Genomic DNA, 17,369 nt, shown 5'->3' on the forward strand with positions numbered 1-17,369 from the left:
CGCGACTGCCTCTCCCGGAAGTGGACCGGTCATCGCCGTTGCTGGGGGAGGTGGCGGGGGCGATGGCGGCGGCGGAGAAGCTCTACCCGCGGAGCTCCATCGAAGATGACTTCAACTACGGCACCAACGTGGCCTCGGCCAGCGTCCACATCCGCATGGGTAGGGACTGGGAAAGAGTAAGGCCGCCATACGCCCCCGACCTCCCCCTCCGGCCTCCCCCGGCCCTTGCGGAGCGGCCCGCGCCGCCTCCCCTTGCTGGGCCGTCAAGGCGGGTGTCCTAGCCCGGTGCTCTTCCCTGGTAACCCCACCGCCTGCGCCAAAGCTGAACTCGGGCTCGGCGCGATGTTGTAACCTTCTGGGTGCAGGCTGTGAGCGGGGAGCCGGGGCGTCTCCGAGTCCAGGGTCAGCGTCGAGGGGGAGGAAGAGGCCGGGAGCCGGCGAAGGGCTGGGGTTTGTCATGGCAGTGTCTGGGGGGCAGGTCTGCTTACCAGCCGGATCCAACCCATACGCACCCAGACCTGATTGTCCCCAGAGTGACGCGTTTTGAAGCCTGCACACGATGCATAAGACGTATGAAAGCTGAAATTGGTGCCCATAGTTGCAGTAGTTTAACAGGAGGCTGAGGGATTTTGATTTCTTCTGTGAGGTGTTAAAATAATGTATCTTCCCCTTAAGCGTTGGCATGCTGTGAGGTCACATTGATGGCCATGAAATACTGCTTTGCTGTTAACATGCAGGTCTGAAATGCATTGAATACTCTTGTAGAAGGTGTCTGATCAGTAATTCTTGCTGAAATAGTGTTATTAGATACATCTTGGAATAACACCAGCTATGTGCTGTGAATTTTTTGTTAGATATTTCTGATAAACAGGAGACCTCTTCCTATAAAAACAGTTTTATCTTGTTTGGAAAATAGAGGACACTGCAGGAAATAGGAAAGCAATATTGCCGTTAGCAAAATTGCTGACGCATTTAATAACAGGGGGAGAAGGCTACGCTAGCTAGCAGGCTACTTCGGGGTTTGTTCAGTTTGTTACAGTAAAGTAGGCCCCAGTCCCTCGTAGGTTACAAGTATATTTAACTTCACCTTCTGCAAGCAGGAAACTCAGCTTCTCATAGTATGTGCTCTTAAACTTGTTTAGGCTGTGCTATTAAAGATTGAATTGATTCTCCCTGTAAGCTTATTCTTCCTTTCAGAGCATTTTGCCTAATGGGCTTGGTCTCCTTCCATTCAGAACAGAGGATTGCTGTGTGACATATCTGTATGTCCTGAGCCACTCTCCACTCTTCATAATTCTGGAATTATGAAGCTTGTTAGCCCGGTTCTGGGATTTTTTATTTTCTCTAGCAGTTTGTAGATAGCCATTCAGTACAATGCAAGTCGCAAATGATGATAAATTAACATGACAAAAGCTCAATCAAATACATATTACTGTAAAAGTTTTTCCTTTTTAAACTCTTATGGCTGGTTCTGTCATCAGCAGAACTTCCAAGTTAATCTTTCTTCATTCAAGTCCGTTAGATATCAGTAACGTGATAGAGAAGGTACACTGTTAGTAATTCGTTAGTGAGATTAGGTGTATGTAGTTTTTAAAATAGTCTGAGGTAAATTCCTTGCATATGTTTTTTGTACTTCTTTTGTCATCATGTGATTGTTTAAATAATGATGTCCAGGAATAAATGTAATTTTGCTGGAATACTGTGTCAGTTTTCTAAGGAAATTGGCTTCTTACCACTTTGCACTTTTTCACTGAATAAAGAGTTTCTAGTGATTCCTTATCAAATAGAAAACTTGTATCTGATTTACTGTTGAACTTTGTGAGAGTAAGTCAAAAGTGATTTCATTTATATTTTCCTTATTCTAGCTTTTCTACGGAAAGTCTACAGCATTCTTTCCATTCAAGTTCTTTTGACCACAGTCACATCTGCAGTTTTTCTGTACTCTACTGGAGTGCAGGCATTTATTCATGAAAGGTAAGTACCACAATGAAATGAGGCTGTTTATCGTGTGTTAAGTATAATTTATGTAGTTTGTTGCTCTGGAACACTTCAGTATTCCTTATCATTTTTATACCCTGTGTTTTGATTCTGTCATAGAAATTTTGTAACCTGATTAGGAAATAACTTTTTTGACATTTTTCTTACTGGTTTATTACTAAACTTTATTGTTATAATTGAAGTTTATTTTAATCAATACTTTATTAATAGTGCTTATTTTAATATTTATGCTATGTAAACCTATACATCAGTTGCAGAACATCTCAGTTATTGACATTTCTTGTTTTACGGTCAAAGTATCTGCTTTTAAGATCTATTTGGAATGCTGTTGTTTATACCTGTTCCGAAAAGCTGAATCATGTCTTCCTCCTCTCCCTCCCTCCCTCTCCCATCTCCTTTTGTTTTTCTTTCTGTAAACTAGTCTGCTAAAATTCCTGTGGGCTTGTTTCGTTTTGCCTCTCAGATTTTCATGAGAAAAAACGAGGTCTCAAAACCCAAACTGTGGTGAACAAGCAGGGGAAAAGAACTGGGGAAAGGAGGAGAGCACTGAGTCCAGTTTCTGTTTCCCCCAAGTGCGCTTGCAGACTTTACTTTTACTTTCACTTCAAAGCCCAAATAAAAAAGGAACGTCAAACGCTATATGAAAGTTTCTGTATGAGCAATAGTGTATAGAACAGAGGTTGTAAAACTACAGTTTTCTGCTTAAATTTGTTAATTTAAAATCATCCTGCTCACTTAGAGCTGTTGTGATTTTGTGTTTGATTTTGGTCTAGTTTTTGCTGGGAGGGCTGCTTGAGTGAGTTAATTATAGCGATGCTTACTGGTCAGTACTGATTTTTGTTGGTGAAGTTAGTGCCAATGTTTGTTGCATTCAGGTGCTTATAAAAAACAGTTGCCTGAATGTGGAGTCCTTAATAGGCAAAATATTACATATACTTTAGTATTGTTGGTTTAGTATAGATCAGTTTTCCTCGTTGTACGGGTTCATACCCTGGTGATGGATTCCGGGGCAATCTTTAGCTTCAGTATGAAAAAATTGTCTTTATTGTGACTATACTATTTTTAACTGATTATCTGTGGTGGTATGTTTTAGAGCAGTTTCATTGTAAAACTTGCTTTATGCTTACTTTGTATATATGGAGCAGTATCTTTATCTAGCTGATCACTTAAAAACTTGGTCTTGTATAAACTATTTTTTGGTCTTCCAGATACTTTATATTAACTTTTATGACTTTTTTTTGTGTGAAACTATACAGGCCTGCCTTGCTTTTGGTATCTGGGTTTGGATCTTTGGCTGTAATCGTGTCACTGACCATCTACAGACACCAGCATCCTGTTAATCTATACCTGCTTTTTGGATTTGTAAGTATTTATATAACTTCAATTTTAATAGTCTTTAGAATACCTCTCATTGTGATGAACTCCTTGAAGCAGACTAGTGGTGGCTATACAAAGGCCTGAGTTACTTTTTGGAGATTCTGTCCACAGGTTGTTCCTAGATAGCCTCTACTTCAGGTTTCTTCCAGCGTATTTTTAGGGAGAGTGTTAGAGTTTGGAATCAGGTTGAGCAAGCTTTTTTTTGTATGTGTGTAAATATATATATCTATCTGCTCTCAGTGTTCTGTTGCTGTCAGTGATTTTTCTATGAAACTGCTTCAGTAGGAAAGGAGGAGTCATTTGTTGCCTTTTTTTGTTTAATGGACAACCTCCAGCAGAGACCCAAATGCAAACCAGACATATGTGTTTATTTCATTATTTGTTTTCTTTTTGATGCTAAGTTCTAAGCATGTTTCCAACACAGGCAGGTCAATCAGAGCTCTCCTAGAATTTCAGTCTCCTGCCTGATGGTGCAAATTTGTAGATAAGGGCTAAGTGTTCTGAAAAGATGTTACAGTAGCACCATTGGAATTTGTTGCTTTAGGAGTTGCCTAAACTGTGTTTGTGGTGCAACAGGAAGACAGCTTTGCTGTGTAAGTAAACAGACTACTTAAATTGTAATGCAATTATATGCTTCCTGACTTCAGAACTCTGGCAGGAGAGTAAACTGTTTTAAAACTTGCAACAAGTCCAGCTGTAACAAGGAGTGATGTAATAGCTTGGCCAAATGTGGTGTGGGAGTTTGTGGTATGTTGAAGTATTATATTGTGTAGGAATAGAAGGATTCAAATCTCTGTGTGATAAATTGGTTTAAACAAAATAGGGGTTAAATGTTCTGTTATTTCTGACCTCTTGGTTCATACCATAGATACTTTTCACATCTTTTATTGTAATGAGACTTAATTTGGAATTACCTTTTAGAAAAACTCAGGGCCCATACTAGCCTTCAGCCCAGACATCCATAATATGTTTGATTTTAAAGTAGCTGTTTCAAAACAAGGTCGAGTGGGAAAAGGAAACTGATGCAGATGCTTAGCTATCTAATCTGATAGTAAGAGTGCTGGATGAAAGTATTTCAAATATTGAGAAGTATGCAAAAAGCTGAAAAGTGTTCATTTCTAATAGCAGCTCAGGGAAGTTTTATAGCCCGTTGAATAGTTTGTAAGAATTGTGATAAGAATGCTGTGTGCTTTGAGTAGAAAATCTAAATGGCATTTTTCTGTAGGGGCTGTCTCATTCATTTTCAGTTTATATTGTATTGTTTTTATGTAACACAACTACTTCCAGCACAGTAAGACAGCATTGCCATTTTCCTGTTGGAAATTAAACATGTTTTCATATACAAAGATTTAACAAGAGAGCTAATACATTGCATGCTGGGATTCTGTAGCAGAAGGGGGCTCATGGCACGTTAATTCTCTGTGTAAGTGTTTTGTGGGGTTTTTTTGTCCTTGTGATTTTTTGTTTTTGCCTTTTGTAGACCCTACTGGAAGCACTGACAGTTGCCATTACAGGTAAATGGTATCCATCCTCTAGTCTGACGCCTTAAAGAAATTGGAAAAGGAATCCAGTATGTTGTACTAATTGCCAGCTGAGATTCCTAGATATGACTAAACTGGTAATGAATTCCCTGTTTGAAAATTTAATGGCAGTGATAGGAGTTTAGCAAAAAAACAGGGAATCAAGGCAGAAAACTAGGTTGTGACCCAGAACTGAAACTGTATGACCAGGAGTGAGAAGTGAGTTATGCCATCGGTTCTTTCAGTACAGCTAGCAATGCTCTTTCCTGTAAGGCAGCTCTCAACAGAGCTAATCGGCAAGTGAAATAACCTTATCTTGCCCCTGAGTTTCCTCCGCGGGAATCACTTTGACTTTGGAGAGTTCTGTACTTTGCTGTCGGGGCTCAGGTGGGCCGGGTGCGGACAAGCGACGGTATCACCTTGCATTAAAGCTTCCAGCATAAGTTGAAACCTCTTCATTATGGTTTATTGTCTCCTGGGGAAAAAAAAAAAAAAAAAAAAGTCATTTGGGGAAAGGAAAGATTAGGGAGGAAGGAGGGAAGAAAAAAGTTCCATTCATTTCTGTTATCTTTCCCTTACTGCCCCCTAACCAAAACTTTTATGAGCCTTTACAGAGGACTGATTGTCTCATAATTTATTTTTTCTTTTCTTGTTTCAGTATCCTGAAAAATTCAGATAGCTTTTTCCTTAAGATGTCATGTATCTAGGCTTAAAAATACTTTCTTTTTTTTTTTTCAGTTTTTTGTTGTGAGTGGGGAAGATCTGTTATCTCCATTTAAGAAGCTACAACTATGCTATAACTGTCAAACTGAGCTAGTGCAAGGGTCCGTAAGACTTACGATCATGATTTTGAACTGCAAAAACAAGTTCAGGCACAATTTACCTTTTTTCTTGTTCACAGTCAAGATTTTTCTTTTCCTGGCTGTGAAAGTTTAAACTTCTGTTTCCTCAAAAGGTAACTTAGCAAATTCATAGTGTAGTGTTCTTTAAATGACAGTTTACTTCTTCTGTTTATAGTGAGTTTCTATGATGTGTCCATCGTCTTGCAAGCCTTTATTCTTACTACTGCTGTATTTCTTGGACTGACTGCGTATACCTTGCAGTCAAAGAGAGACTTCAGCAGATTTGGAGCAGGGTATGTTGTCATATTGACGATCTTTACTTTTCTTTTTTTCTTTTTTGTTAAGCTATAATGAATGCAGGTCAATAGAACCCGCTTCAAGGGAATGGTAAGGGTGTTATTTAAATTACTAATTTTATGCAGTTCTGTTTTCTTGGTAGGAAATTATTTTCCTGTGATTATGATTCTTAAAACCATAGTACTACACTAAAAAAATAGTTTACCTGGATTTTTCACTGAGACAGAAAGCAGCTGCTTCAAATATTTAATAAAAAAAAAATTTAGAACATAATTTTTGACAACTTTATAAAACTGAGTTTTACTGCTGATACCAATGAACAGTTGGCATCTAAGAATTATGGATATTTACATACCAAATATATTATGAAGAAGTTTTATAGGAAGGGAAGGAATTTTAAGTAAAATTTAAAAGAAAACATATTGTTGCTCACAGTTTAACATTTTTTTTTTCAGCCTGTTCGCTTGTTTATGGATTTTAATCTTCTCAGGTTTCTTGAGGGTAAGATACTTTGTGTTCAAGGTTAAAAGATATTCTTTAACATAATCTTTTCCTAACTTCTAGTATAACAAAATGGTTTTGGACAGCCCAATATAGCTTAACGAAAGAAAATTCGTAACCAGATCCATTACTGTGGTAGATCATGCTGCTGATCCTTTAACCATTCTTTTCCAATTCACATTTTTTTTGGGTGTTGTTCTTGCTAACGTAAAAGTGGTATTTGCATTGATTGACAGAATTTGTCAGTCAAGATCCACTACTTGATTGAGAGAATGGGAAGGAGATTTGGGTTTCAGTTGTATTTTGTTTTCTTAATTTGTCTTCTGTTGTTAATATTCTGGAGACCAGAGCTTCCTCTCTCTTAAGTGGAGGCACCTTTACTCAGTGAAGGAGATGGTGTGACTGGAGACTATATGAAAGAAGAACATTGAAATGTTGTTGTAATAATTGTATTTGTGTATACATAACAGTAAAAAGACAGTTTGTATCCTTGTTTTAAGTGTAGCATATCATTATGCAGGGATTTTAGTATTAAAAAGAAAATTAAATTTACAATTTTTTTTTCATGTTTCATTTGGCTCCAGCTGTTTTTCTACAGTGAGACAGTAGAGTTGGTGTTTGCTGCTGCTGGAGCTCTTCTGTTCTGTGGATTTATTATTTATGACACTCATTTGCTGATGCACAAATTATCCCCTGAAGAGTACATACTGGCTGCAATCAATCTCTACTTGGACATCATCAATCTGTTCTTACACCTCCTGCGTTTACTGGAAGCATTTAATAAAAAGTAGTCAGAAACAGCGTGGTTTGACTACAGCATAAAGTTAAGTACCTAAACAGCATTTGGATGATCTACAGACTGTGTAGTTCTGTCTTCTAGAGACTGAATCTTTATTACTTTTTCATTCCATGAATATTGATCTCTCCCTAGGAAAAAAGAAAAAGGCTTTTTATGTAGCTACAGTTCTTCTCTAGAATATATATTTTATGTAGTTAACATACTGTCATGATTTCAGTCACTTTTTTAATCACTGAATTTGCACGTGGCATAATTCACGATTAAAAGGCTGACCAATTTCCCGTCGCTCCACCGTGAGCTCTCCCTGCTGTGCTGCGGCTGCTGGAAGTGTTTCCCTTGGGATCGCAAGCGTGCATCCCGCACAAGGGCAGCCCGAGCTTACCGTCGTGCAGTGCTGGACTGAGCTGAAATTCTTTCTCGTTTTTGTTTGGTGACGTGGAATGCTGTCTCTAGCAGAGGTGTTCTGCCCTTGTTGAAGGCTGTTGTAGTCTTACGTAAGCTGAGAAGGCGTTAAAGCAATTAAAGGGCATGTTCTTCATTTAAAGTATTATTTATTGCCTGTCTTCCAGTGTTCTGGAAAATCATTTGAAGATGGATTCTGGCATTTTATCAGCTCGTGTATGTTAAGGTTAAATGTGTTGTCAATAAAAGTGGGAAAACCTTTGGTCTGTTGTTGCTGCTGAGCACCACAAGCCCTCACTGGGCCGGTGACGTGCTGGAAGGGCTGGTGGGGTGAAGGCCATTTGGAGAGGCTTTCTTATGTCACGCTTGGTGTTGAAGCGTTGTTGGCAAGAGGTCAGCAAAGAGGCTGCTGGGCAGGACAACGCCTGCTTTCCGTGACGGGGGTTGCAGGGTTTCATTGGGAAATGCGTGGTGGTAGCTGAAAATAAAACCTCGCTTTTGCCCTCGTGACGGAGTATGTGTTTATTTTCCCGTCCGTCCGTCCGTCCGCGGCACCGCTCTACACGCGGCGGTGGCCGGCCGTTACTTCGCACCTGGAGCTGCACCGCGGCCGGGGGGGGCCGGAGCGGCGGCTGCGCGCCGGCTCGGGGAGTTACGGTAGGAGCCAGGGACTGACGCGTCAGCCGGCGCCGCCCCGCGCATGCGCGGGCAGGGAGCGCGGCCTAGCGGGAGGGTGGACGGCGGGCCTCGTGCGCGGCGGGGGTGAGCCGGGGGGGATGGGGGAGATGGGGGGGGCGGCCCGTGCCCGGCCGTTGGGGTCGGTGAGGGGGCGCGGGCGCGGGCACCATCACCTCGGCTGCCGCCCTCCGGCTCCTCTGCCCTGCGCCGGGCTCGCTCTCACCGTTCCCCCCTTCCTCCCCCTCAGGACATGGCGAAGAGCCTGAGGAGCAAATGGAAGAGGAAGATGCGGGCGGAGAAGAGGAAGAAGAACGCGCCCAGGGAACTGGAGAGGCTGAAAAAGATCTTGGGAACCAACGCGGACGTCGTCATGGAGGAGGTCAAGGAGGTGGCGACCGTGCTGCCCGCCAAGAAGGTCCTCGAGCAGGGGGGTGAGTTGGCGCTGGCCTGAGGCCGGAGCGGCGGGGCCGGGTGCCCGGGCAGGCCGGCTGTCAGGCGGCCGTGGGTTGCCGCAGAACCGCCTTCGGAGTGCCCGGCTGGCTCCTCCGCCCGGCCCCCTCCCCCCCCGTCCCCTTTGTAGCGTGTTTTTCACTGTACCGGTTCTACTGGTGCGGCCAGCAAAGCGCGGGGGCGGCCTGCGGTGTTGTTTGTCATCGGTCCTGTGAGTTTCGCTATCGTGATAAGACTTGTGATTGTTCCAGATCGAGAATAGTGAGTTGGAAAGCCAAATCTTTATCTCTTAAAGCCAGAAGATGCTATTATTGAATCCGGTCATCTCACAACATCAGCTGCTGTACTGCGTCTGGTCATGTATGGAACAAGCTTATAAACATTTGATTTAAAGTATGCAGTGTCTTATGGAGAGACATCTCTCTCTGAAGACATCAGGTGAACGAGGATTCATCACTTAGTGTTGTTCCAGTCGCAGCATTACATTTTCTGTCCAGCTGGAGACAGAATGTAATTTCCCTCCTAGCTTAAGGAGGACACTAAACATATAAAAGTTGGACCTAACTCAAAAGTAATTTTGTAGGAATTTTGTCAAGAATAGAGTACATTTTTTAATGTACTGTCTCAAGGCAGTAGGGACCCTGGTTTTGTATGCTAATTAATGCGGCATCATACATGGTGTGGAAGTGGGTGGTAACAGGTGTCTACAGATAATGCCATCTTCCCCTCTGTTCCTTGAATAGGATGTAATCTGTAAAGCAAGTAAATGGAAACAAAGATTTGGATAGCTACAAACTGGACAGGAGTCAGAAAGACACCTTCTCTTTCCAAAACTGCAGTCCAAACTAAATGATAGTCTTTTTTGCTTCTCCAATTTATGGCACTTACGATATTGCCGATATGAGCTTCTTACGTGGCATGCAGAAGCCTCTTGAGACACCACAGTGGGGACACAGAGTAATGCTGGTAATCGCTGTCAGTCACACAGCCTGTTTTGTCAGTGTTTCAGAAATTAGGAAGGACAGGGAAATGTTGTGAGGTTGAGTAGCAGAGCCTGTAAACTATATTGAAAATGGAAATAGAATGCTATATAAAAATACTTGCCCAATTAGAGGTAGCTTGGAGTATAATTTGTAATTTTATCCATGGTTCTGATTTGTCCCATAAACTAGATGTAAAAGTTGTTCTTTATGGGATTGTTAGGATTGAATGTCCAAAATGTTTTGGAGCATTGTCGGCCTTCTGGTACTGATGCTGAAGCTGGAGGAAACATTGTTGTCTTAAACCTAGCTTCCCGTCATGCCTGCACCCGCTTCCAAGTCTGAGGGCAACTTTTCTACAAGTGTCCGATTTCACACAGCTTTTACAGAGAGGTAGCAGCCTCAGAAATACCTAAGAATATATATTTCACAAAACGACTGGAAGTCTTCTGAGGATGGTGGTGTCTTCTTTGAGAGAACTCTTCAGCACTGTTTGTGGACACAAGGGATTCCACATCGCACAGGTCTTTAACCCCTTTGATAGCTTTTGTTTATATCCTTGGACTGCTTCTGTTCGGTAGGTTTCTTCCTGTTACTGATTCCTACAGCATCCTTGAGATTGCAAAGTATGATGAAAACGTTGAACAGCTGGTATTTTTCTGTCCCGGAGTATTTCTTCATTTAGTTAATGTTGCAGCTGACGTTTATTGTGGATGTGCTTTTTTGCAGTCAGAATTTGTGTAACAGATTAACCTCAATCATATGATAGGACAGGAATCAGAGAAGCAGCTTGTGTAGAGTTGGTTTTCTTGGGGTGGTGGTTTTTTTGTGTTACGTTGTTAGGGGCCATCTCTCCTTCTATGACATTTGGAAAACAAGGCTGTTAAGAAGGCCTCGTGTTTCTCTGATGTCTCAGGAGGTTTCTGGAGCTGGGAGTTTGTTTGCTGCCTGCCCTATGCTGGATCAGCCTTTGGTTGTGCCAGGAGACAGTAAGCCCCTGTGCTCACTCTCTGCTGACTACAAGTATTCACATCCCAACTTAGGGCCTCCCTAAGCACATCTCTGTGGTGCTTACCTGTAGACTTACCAGCATGCGTCAACTGTTGAAGCAGCATGTTGGTATTTTCCTTGTGAACAATGTTTCCCAACATCAGATAGGAACCACATAAAAAAGTCTTCTTTTCCTCACTGTGAAAACTCATGATAAAGCTTTTGGAGTTGCACGTGGATGGTTTGGAAACAAGGTTGAAATTAAATAGTAGAGCACAGCTCCAATCTGTATTTAGCAAGGTGTTACTCTTGTAGCCTTGTTGTCTCACCCAGATGTGAGGTTCATGTGGTATTAGGTAGCTGGGGACGCTGTTCTTGGGAGTGACCATGTCACGGGCAGTCTTCCTGATCCTAGAGATTATATAATCTTCTGCCTCTAAATATATTAGACTTCGTGCTCGCATCTTGAGGCAAATGTAGCATCAATGGCTCGTGCTTTGTACCATCATTGTATTTCAGCTTTTCTCTTTGTTCTTCTCTATACCTGTCTTCATCCTCCTCTCAAATTAATTTAATTTTTTAGAACAGATCTTAAACATTACATCAGAATAAGTGTTTAATCGTGCATATGTTTCAGCAAACCTATGGCTTCCTGTGTGGTTGCAGCTTTTGATGGAGACCACACACAATGTTTTTAGACGCAGCACTGAAACAGATGGCAGACAAAAGAATAAGGTGCTTTGCCCAGACATGGGCCTTCAGGGAAAATTCTGCATATTTACTATCAGCTGTTGAAGTTCCTGAGTTGCAGTTGTATTGGTTTGGAAAGTCCTTTCAGTGTATAAAGCCTTCAGCTCTCAATGTACATATACTGTTGTGTCTAGGGATATTTTTATCATTTGGGGGAATCTAGTAATAAAACAGCTTCTGTGAAGCTGATTCATGTATTTTACTCACTATAAATACCTTTCTTTTTCAGATGATGGCAAAATGGACGTAGATAATAAACGAAACAAAAAAACTCTTCTAGACCATCATGGACAGTACCCAATATGGATGAATTCCAGGCAGAAAAAGAAGCTTAAGGCACAGCGTGTTAAAGGGAAAAAAAAGTCAAAACTGGCCAAGGGCCTAGTCTGGTAAAATTGGAGTTTTGTAAGATCATGAATACTTTACACACAAAATAATTATCCCAAATAAGTACATGATATTGTTGTGTTTGGCCACCAAGTATAATTTATTGTGTTGCATGAACTTTTGAAGAGACTGTTAGCCAGAAAATGATGAAAGCAATATCGACTTGGTGTCTGCCAAACTTAAAAAAAAGTACAAAAAGCAAGCTGAGTGCCTTTGAATAGACTTAAGTGTCTGTGGTTGTGTTTTCTTGAGGGGGGAGGGCCTTCATTTTTTATATTGTGAACGCTGAAAATGCTAAAGGAATCTGCAAAACAATGAAACTGTAAGTGGTTTTTGTACTGTGGTCTTTGTCAGTGTAACTTGTCTTTTAGTAGATTGAACCAAAGAATTCTGTAAACTCACTATATCCTTTAAATTCTTTGTTAAAATTACTTTAGTTGCGCCGATTTATGTTGCTTTTAACATCTGGTAATTAACAAAAATGGGCTTTTAACATGTAACTTAAAAGAGATTATACACAGAAATCAACACCAAGGCTTCATGAAACTTCTCTAAGTAAAAAGACAAAGTGTCAGTGACTTCAGTTCACAAAGAGAAAGCTGTTGGAACAAAGAAGTATTAAACTGCTGTCTGCAACTGAAATATTGTAGAAACTAAATAACGGAAAGTAAACCCGATGCTTTTATTATTAATATGAGAGAATGCAAATGCACAGATTGGAAATAAAATAGTTTCATTTAAGACCTTTTCCAGGTTCTGGTAAAGTAAATGAAAATTTACTGTTCCATATGTATTTTCAGTAGCCTTCCATTCCTCTTAAAATGGTACTCATCTATCATGCTTTACAATGTGGGCGTAGGATGAAATCTTGCATGATTGCATAACAGATGCCGTTTATATGTGATTAGCTACAGTTGGTTACACATTACTCGGCAATAACATGCGATGACAGATGCAAGAATTAGTTGCCCTGAAAGCTTGTGTTTTTAAAATGTCTCTCATTTCAAGGACGGAAATAATTACAGTACCAGTCCTGCAGTGTGTTGCCCTGTTGAAGTACCATTCGTCGATACCCAGCATAACCTTTGTCCAGCTTCATCCAGGATGGGATCCACGTTCTGTAATTGCCCACGAATTGTGATACGTGTCTGTTGTGATAACTTGGGCGTAGGAAACAGGATTTATTCTTTTAAAAGTAATTACGCTAGCGTATACTGTGCTAAAATCCACTAAGAAGAACTCGACCCGATAGAAAATTCAGTTTTTCTGCAAAAATACAGTGTCTTTATTATTATTATTATAAGAAAAGTATTCTGTTGCTCAGGTGAAGAACTGCAAAGGTTGAAAGAAATACCAATGCATCTTCTCTTTTCACATACATTGACAATTAATGAGACTTAGTAAGATGTATAGATCAAAGCTTACTGAATTATATGCTGTCAATAACCTTGTACTTTAAAAATATTTCCATTAAGTTGATAATTCTCCCGCTAAAAAAGAGACGCTGCTCGTAATTAATTTTTTTGTTTTATTAGATAAATGGGTCTAGATTTCAGTATCAAATGTGTTAGCATTTAGATTAGTACTGCTTTAAAACTGATCAATGTGTAGGAAAGTGTTCTTTAAGGTTCATAATTATGTAAACATAAATCCAGAAATGGAATGGAATGAACAGTCACTTCGTATTTATTTACTATTTCAGTGACATAGGCTGTATTTTGCTTAATGTGTGCTTTGGGGAGTTGTGGAGGGAAGCTTCTTGGGGTTGTTTTTTTTTTCTGTAGAGTAAGCACAGTGCTATTTTTGACATGCTCCTTTGTAAATGGCGTTACTTTCAAGCAGCTGCTGGTGGAAAAGCAGACTGCTTTTCCTGAGGGGAGATAATCAGGCTGGCAAAGTACTCCCATTTAAGTATATGGCTTCAGAGTTGGTTATTTTAATTCTCTAGCTGCGCAGCTATACTCTGTGTCTCATCTTCAGGCTGCCACCACTGTACTTGCCTTATCCTCTCCTCTCTCTGGAGCCGTTCCAGTTCTGCCTCTGCTCCTTCCTCTAGAAAAGAAAATGATCTGTGCAACCGAATACTCTTTCTTATTTCTGCTTTTATGACCTCGCCCTGAGCTTTGTTGCACAAATTTATTAGTCTACTGCTTTTGTGACCAGATTGGGGATTTGAATCTCAAATGAGAGACAGCAGAAGCTGCACTGATCTTTTATTTAGCAGTTGCTTCCTACCAGCTGAAACAATACTGACTCTGTGAGGTATTTCCTTCACGGTGTCTGGGATAAAGTCGAACAGGTCCACTTATGCTACAGATACTTTAAGACATCATGTTTGATTTTTTTAGCTGAAACAGGATGAGAAAGGAATAAAACCCAGTCTTTACTGGAAGGCAGCTCTTAGTCTAGGAGCAATGCACTGCTGTGTACAACTGTGGTGGTTCAGCCCCCCCTCACACCTGGCGATCCCAGGACCAGCCAACATTTTATTCCTGCTTACACCACAGGAATAGCTGGCTAGTGTGTAGTGAATCGGGACCACTTGGTGCTTTCCTTGTCTCTGTACAAGAGCAGTGAGCTGGGCCGATCAGGCACCCCCTGACCGCACCTGGAACTCCTGATGCCTGGAGTCGCACCTGCCTGGTAAATGTCAGAACTGTACGTTCTGGGTAGTACTGGATTACGTAGTTTCTGTCTAAATACCAGGACTGCATCATGTGGATTGTGACCAGGAGGGAAAATTACTGATGCCCAAAGTCAATCATCTTGAGACCGTACAAACAGCGGTACCAAGAAAGGCCCTTTGAGCGCTTCTGGTCTGCAGCAGGTGCGCCCAGTGACTCCCTCTGGGTGGGACACCTCTCAGAGCAACGCGTGAACTACCTGGGCTGATCTCGAGAGTCAACCTTCACCCATTGAGAAATCACTTGATTTGAAGTGAGTATTTCACTGAACTTGGGAATTTTCATGATGGCGTGTGTGTGTGTGAATTGATCCAAAACATAATATTCTATTGCTGTGATTGTAATAGCAAATTCTTTCCACTCACTCTGTAAATGCTAAGTTAACCACCGATTAATAGCTGCTAAATCCCTGTGATTCTCTTTAAACTCTGAAAACACCCTGAACTGCTGCTAAACATATTCCTTAGACATAAACCACTGTGGCCTAAGGCTGGTTCTGAATCCAGCCTCACCTCGGCTCCTCTCCGAAAAGGAGTTTAGAAAGCAAGGAGGTCCAGTCCGAACCTGGTGACTCAACGGGAGGGTCTTCCTTACCCCTTAACGCTTTGCTTTTACTCTCTATAAATCATTTTCCACTCAAAACCTTCTTCGATTTTGTATTCCATTCATTTGAAAAGTAACAGAGTGAACCTTGCCAACGACCTTTGTAAGATCACATTTTCTAAATTTTCAGTAAAATCTTGCCTTGCAAAACTTTGATCATTTATACGACCTAACCACTCACCTGCGACAACAACATGACACCTCACTCGGGTGAGGCAGACCTCTCTCTGGGCCGGGGAGGGTTTTGAAGGCCTGGCTGGGTGGGATCTGTAATCCAGGCTGAAGGCTTGCTGGGGGACAGGCAGCAGGAGCCTGGCCAAACATGCAGCATGGGTGTAACCTCAGAGGCTGAGTCACAGGTGCAGCAGAGAAATTGTACCTTCTAGCATTTCAGCGTATGCCATATATGGATATTGTAATTTTGTATCTGGAATTTGCTTTAGATCTGCTTTGAGCAGCGATATTTTTTGAATGAGAATACCAAATTTTTAGTTGTCATTGAGTATGTGATTTACAGTGCTGAATCTGAATCGCATGCTCTTTGATCAGTTGAAAAAAATCGTTCATGTTTCTTTACAATAGAAAATAAACATATTAGGTTTTGGCTGAAACATGGGATTTTCGACGAAGTAAGCGATCTGCATCTAAACAGCATTCTAATTATGTCATAATTTGTTGATTGTATGTAAAAACTAGATTGTGATTGAGGGAGAAAAAGTTGCAGTTGATTAAATAAACTGATAGAAGTCCAAAAGTGCATCAATGAAACGGCTCTGTCAGAGTTGGGTTTTTTTTTAATTGTGGAACTGCATTGTTATGAAACTGCTTGTTGAAACTTCCTACCACTGTAACTCTGCCACGCTACCTGCAAAGTGCTGTGGTAGCTGTATTTCATGAACCTACAGAAGGTAAGGGAAATAGCGCAGGGAGTTTTGAACTACAAGCGTAAATGCCAGCACTGAAAGAATTAAATCTTGTCATTTTACTGAAATGTTTATAAAATGTGGGTGTGTATACAGTATAGAAACTGCATTAGCAAACTGCCAAATGTCCCGCAGATTGTTGGGAGATTCCTGACAAGATGGAAGCATCTACCCTTTTTGACACACTATGCAGGACTTTGTTTTAAAGTGAGTTATTTTGTGCCTCGCACTGTGTAGGTGGAAGCAGTGGTAGTGCGGTTCCTGGGTTTTCCTGCTCTGGGAACCTGCTTTTCCGCACTGTGTAGCCAAGTGGCTTGGGGAACTAATCTAGCTGAGATACACTGAAAATATTCCTCTTTTCCCCCAATTTTTTCTTTCAGCTGGATCATTTTATGGCCTTACTTTACAAAAAGTGTGGTCAGTAGGAGGCAGAAAGGACCGGGAACCAGACGCTGGAGAAGGCAGGGCTGTGTGGGACAGTCCTCTTGCTGCAGCACCCTTCTCATGCGCTGTCTTCGCTCCTTTGGCACTGGTGGCTCTTAACGCAGCTGCCACGCAGTACAGTGTTTTGAAGATGGGGTGAGATTCTGGAGATTAGATCAAAGAAATGCATTGTATAGTGGCTTTGAAAGTTTTATTCGATGGAGAGTATACTATTAGAATAATTGAGGTCACTGTTCTTTCTTCCAGTCCCCATTACGTTGTGCTCTTAACACTCGGACAATGTAGGCTCCACTGGCGCGTGTAGTCACCTGTGAGCTTTACAGATTCTTCATTTGCTTTGTCTTTGGTTTTATCTGCAGCTGATGCTGTGGTGGTTGAGTAGACTAAATCTGGTTCGGGGTGCCTAGTACTGGAGGAAAAATGTCGTGGTCACAGGATCACAGAATCACAGAATGGTAGGGGTTGGAAGGGACCTCTGTGGGTCATCTAGTCCAACCCCCTGCCGAAGCAGGGTCACCTACAGCAAAGTGCTCCTCTGATACATGGTCACAAATGTTTGTTTGTTTGTTTGTTTGTTTTATACAGAAGTAGCCCTCCTTTATCTATACAAAGGCTTTATACTGTATTTCTCTTTATACTGTGACACCTTGCAGCCTAAAGAGTCTCATGGGTTCTAGCGAGTTTGACGGAAGCTGGATGTGATCAGTGTCAGGTTTGTAGTGTGAACCTGTCTAGTATTAGAGA

General features: G+C 41.4%; 2 protein-coding genes across 2 annotated transcripts; both read left to right on the top strand.

The window, feature by feature from the left end:
- On the top strand, positions 1-8,244 carry TMBIM4 (transmembrane BAX inhibitor motif containing 4). The gene is made up of 7 exons (XM_075428960.1): positions 1-159; positions 1,866-1,974; positions 3,255-3,360; positions 4,856-4,889; positions 5,913-6,030; positions 6,490-6,535; positions 7,120-8,244. The coding sequence occupies exons 1-7, from the start codon at positions 63-65 to the stop codon at positions 7,324-7,326; spliced, it is 717 nt and encodes a 238-aa protein (XP_075285075.1). The 5' UTR covers positions 1-62; the 3' UTR covers positions 7,327-8,244.
- Positions 8,245-8,426: 182 nt separating this feature from the next.
- On the top strand, positions 8,427-13,639 carry LLPH (LLP homolog, long-term synaptic facilitation factor). Its single transcript, XM_075428847.1, has 3 exons — positions 8,427-8,498; positions 8,662-8,845; positions 11,814-13,639. Exons 2-3 carry the CDS (start codon positions 8,665-8,667, stop codon positions 11,975-11,977), a joined length of 345 nt encoding a protein of 114 aa, XP_075284962.1. The 5' UTR covers positions 8,427-8,498; positions 8,662-8,664; the 3' UTR covers positions 11,978-13,639.
- The last annotated feature ends 3,730 nt before the right edge of the window (positions 13,640-17,369 follow it).

The sequence above is a fragment of the Opisthocomus hoazin genome, chromosome 8, assembly GCF_030867145.1.
Source record: "Opisthocomus hoazin isolate bOpiHoa1 chromosome 8, bOpiHoa1.hap1, whole genome shotgun sequence".
Classification (NCBI taxonomy): domain Eukaryota; kingdom Metazoa; phylum Chordata; class Aves; order Opisthocomiformes; family Opisthocomidae; genus Opisthocomus; species Opisthocomus hoazin.

Bases quoted from the DNA above. Each gene is read 5' to 3' on its own strand.
- TMBIM4 (XM_075428960.1), top strand. From the start codon at position 63: ATGGCGGCGGCGGAGAAGCTCTACCCGCGGAGCTCCATCGAAGATGAC. The intron at 160-1,865 runs GTAGGGACTGGG...TCCTTATTCTAG, and splicing joins CAGCGTCCACATCCGCATGG to CTTTTCTACGGAAAGTCTAC. The intron at 4,890-5,912 runs GTAAATGGTATC...TTCTGTTTATAG, and splicing joins ACTGACAGTTGCCATTACAG to TGAGTTTCTATGATGTGTCC.
- LLPH (XM_075428847.1), top strand. From the start codon at position 8,665: ATGGCGAAGAGCCTGAGGAGCAAATGGAAGAGGAAGATGCGGGCGGAG. The intron at 8,846-11,813 runs GTGAGTTGGCGC...TTTCTTTTTCAG, and splicing joins GAAGGTCCTCGAGCAGGGGG to ATGATGGCAAAATGGACGTA.